General features: G+C 54.5%; 1 protein-coding gene across 1 annotated transcript; it reads right to left on the bottom strand.

Moving 5' to 3' along the window:
- Window positions 1-223: 223 nt before the first annotated feature.
- LOC311044799 (frizzled-8-like) lies at window positions 224-2,658 on the bottom strand. Its single transcript, XM_084056607.1, has one exon. It carries the CDS (start codon window positions 2,292-2,294, stop codon window positions 465-467), a length of 1,830 nt encoding a protein of 609 aa, XP_083912733.1. The 5' UTR covers window positions 2,295-2,658; the 3' UTR covers window positions 224-464.
- Window positions 2,659-3,628: the final 970 nt, after the last annotated feature.

Raw genomic sequence — 3,628 nt, 5'->3', positions numbered from 1 at the left:
GCTATTTCCAAACAGCCAAAGTAGATGGTTGAAGTGGTCAAACTGATTTTGATGCTATAGCCCAGTGGTTCTCAAAGTGGATTCTATGGACTCTCTTGGTTCATTTAGGGGGGTCTAAATGGAACCTTACAAGTCTGTAACTCTGACAGTATACAAATGTAACCAAATGGACCCGTTAGGGTCCATTTGGTTACATTTGTATACTGTCAGAGTTCAGGGGAGACCTTGACATTTAAACGTTTGAGAACCATTGCTATAGCCTATTAACTCATGTAGCTTTTAATAGCAAATAGCAGATCTACCGGCTCCACAACACATTACAAGGCTTTCTGAGCTTGTAGATCTGCTATTTCTAAACAGCAAAAAGTAAATGGTCAAAGTGGTTAAACTGATTTTGTTGATGCTATATTAACTTGAGCTGATCGACCACCTCCAACCCACCTGCCCCCAAAAAAAGTACATTTTCAAACCCTCGACAGGGGCATCTGCTTGGGGCAGGACACGGAGCTGGCCGTGCCGGACCTCCACGTCAGCCCGGTGCTCACGTCGCTGTACGTGGAGCCCGTGGTGGCCTTGCTGCCCCAGCAGCAGCGCGTGAGGAACGTCCGCCACGACTCCAGCGTCTTGCCGGACCAGACCCACGCGCCCGACGTGATGCCCGCCAGCAGGCACGTGAAGTACTTGAGCATGAACACGGCGAAGTCCGGCTTCTTCAGGCTCTGCTCGACCCCACGGTCGCCGCCACTGTCGCCGCCGCCGGGCGACGACGACGGGCACGTGCAGCTGTGCGTGACCTCCCACGTCTGTCTGTTGTGCTGCTCGTAGAAGTAGCAGGCGACGATGACCGTGGCGGGCACCGTGTAGAGCACCGTGAACACCCCGATGCGCACCATCAGCCTCTCCAGCTTGTCCGTCTTGGTGCCCCCTTGCTGCTTGATGACGCTCCGTATCCTGAAGAGCGACACGAAGCCGGCCAGCAGGAACATGGTCCCGATGAACAGGTAGATGACCAGCGGCGCCAGCACGAAGCCCCGCAGGTTGTCGAGGTTCTGGTTGCCCACGTAGCAGATCCCCGCCACCGGGTCGCCGTCCACGGAGCTCAGCGCCAGCACGGCGATGGACTTCATGCTGGGGATGAGCCACGCCGCCAGGTGGAAGTACTGCGAGAAGCTGGCGATGGCCTCGTTGCCCCACTTCATGCCGGCGGCGAGGAACCAGGTGAGCGACAGGATGACCCACCAGATGGAGCTCGCCATGCCGAAGAAGTACACGAGCAGGAAGACCACGGTGCACAGCGCGGGGCCCGTGGTCTCGTAGTGGACGTGCTCCACGCCGTGCTCGCGGCTGCACGCCACCTGCTCGTGGCCGGCGATCAGCCGCACCACGTAGCCCACCGACACGAACATGTAGCAGGCGGAGAGGAAGATGATGGGCCGCTCCGGGTACTTGAAGCGCTCCATGTCGATGAGGAAGGTGGCCACGGTGGCGAAGGTGGAGATGAAGCACAGCACGGACCACAGGCCGATCCAGAACGCCGTGAACGTCCTCTCCTCCGCGGAGAAGTAGGGGTTGTGGCACGGCATGGCGCAGTTGAGGATCTGGCCCGTCTTGATGCGGTTGTACAGCGGGTGGCTGTCGCCGGGCAGCTGCACCATGGGCGCGCGGCAGTGGCACCCGGCGTCGCAGGAGGACGCGGCGGGCTTGTGTTTGCCGTTGCCGCCGAAGGACCTGCCGCCGTAGCCGGGCTTCTTCCGCGGGTTGTAGGGCTTCAGGGGCCGGCTGGTGGGCTTGGCCACCACCGGGGTCGGGGTGGTGGTGGCCTCGCTGCGGTTGTAGTCCATGCACAGCATGTCCTGGTCGCCCTGCTCGGGCAGCAGGTCGCAGCGCATCCTGTCCGGCCACGGGAAGCCGTACTGCCGCATGAGCGGCGCGCAGCCCGCTCTGGCCCGCTCGCACACGCTCCTGCACGGCGGCAGCGGCTTCTTGTAGTCCTCCAGGCAGATCGGCGTGTACATGCTGCACAGGAAGAAGCGCAGGTCCGGGGAACACTTGATCTCCACCAGCGGCCAGAACTGGTGCGCCTCCAGCCCGGCTTCGTCCTGCGTGTCGTGGTTGAACTGGTTGGGCATGTACGTGTGGTTGTAGCCGATGCCCCGGCACAGAGGCACCGTGATCTCCTGGCACTGGAGCTCCTTCGCCGCCAGACAGCGGCGCGGTCCGTGTGCGAGTAGCACCGCCGCGACGAGGGCTAATAATAGGGGCACCCGCCGAGCCGCGAAGTCCCGTCCTTCCATCGTCTGTGTCCCGCGCGCAGAGTCCTCTGTTCCCCCCCAAGTGCCAGCGAAACTTGGGCTTTGGGCTCCGGAGCGGCTAGTCCAGAGATGCTGCTGAACTCATTGTAAGACGCACAGCGGTGATGAGAGTGTCCTATAAGGGTCCTCTGTAGATGGAATCGCAGTGTAAGAAAAAGTATCCGAAAAACAAACCAACTTTAGTTTCGACTTCAGCCCTGTGGATGATGTCCTATCGCTCTAGTTTGTTGTTGCGCATTGAATCAGTGCGCTCCTCTCTCTGCCTGCCTGTCTTTGTGTGTGCGAACAGCTCAGCGGCTGTGTGTGTGACTGTGTGTGTGTACGTAGGTGTGTGACTGACTGTGTGTATATGTGTGCTGGAGGGTGCGTTGGGCTTATATAGCAGATGGTGAAGTCACTCCCCCTTCTGCTTGACCCAGGCAGGGTGAAGGCTGCAGAATAAGTTAATCAAGTGTTTTGTATTCAAGGTGTTTGTTTAAAATATTATGCCCCCCCCCCCCATGTAGGCAGTGGCACCCCACAATCTAAACAATATAATTTATTACATTAGTTTAACGCTTGTTTTGTTTTGTTGTTGCATAGGCTAAATCAGTGGTTTTCTAACTTTTTCATGTCAAGGACCCCCACATTTTTATATGTATTTGACCCCCATCTGAAGATATGTTCTGCCAGAGACCCCCATAAAAGATGGTAAAATGTTTTTGTTTTTTTACATTTTCAAATAGCAGCGATATGTAGCCTATAGGGTTAAAATGGTTCAAAAATGATTTTCATGCTATATTAACACATTTAGCTGGGGACCCCCTGGAACCCCTTCAAGTACCGTGGGGGTCCCTGGACCCCACTTTGAGGACCACTGCTTTAAACAATATAATCTATTAGTTTAGTTCAAAGTTTGTTATTGTCATTTATTTACATAAATCATGAACATGAAAATGCCCAATAAACAGTACATCACATATAGTACGCCAAATGTAATATGATCCAGATGTTTGGTTTGTGCAAAATAATATGACTAGGGGTGCAGTGTCTAGGGAGGTTGCTGGTTCAGTCAGCACTACAAGCGACAATGTGTCCACAAATATATGCAAGATATGAAAGCTCTATGCTCTAAACTCTGGATACCAGCAAATAATGTAGGCTGTACAATATTATGCGAATAATTTCAGTTAATGTAGACTGCAAGAATGTGTATGTGTGGATGAATGTGAACGTAAAAGAGACAGTGTGTGAAGGAGGGATTAAGGGCGTGTGTTTGTGTGCGTGTGTGTGTGTGTGTGTGTGTGTGTGTGTGTGTGTGTGTGTGTGTGTGTCTG

This window comes from Gymnoscopelus microlampas (genome assembly GCF_963454915.1).
Source record: "Gymnoscopelus microlampas genome assembly, chromosome: 5".
NCBI lineage: Eukaryota > Metazoa > Chordata > Actinopteri > Myctophiformes > Myctophidae > Gymnoscopelus > Gymnoscopelus microlampas.
This window is presented reverse-complemented; position numbering and strand designations above follow the sequence as displayed.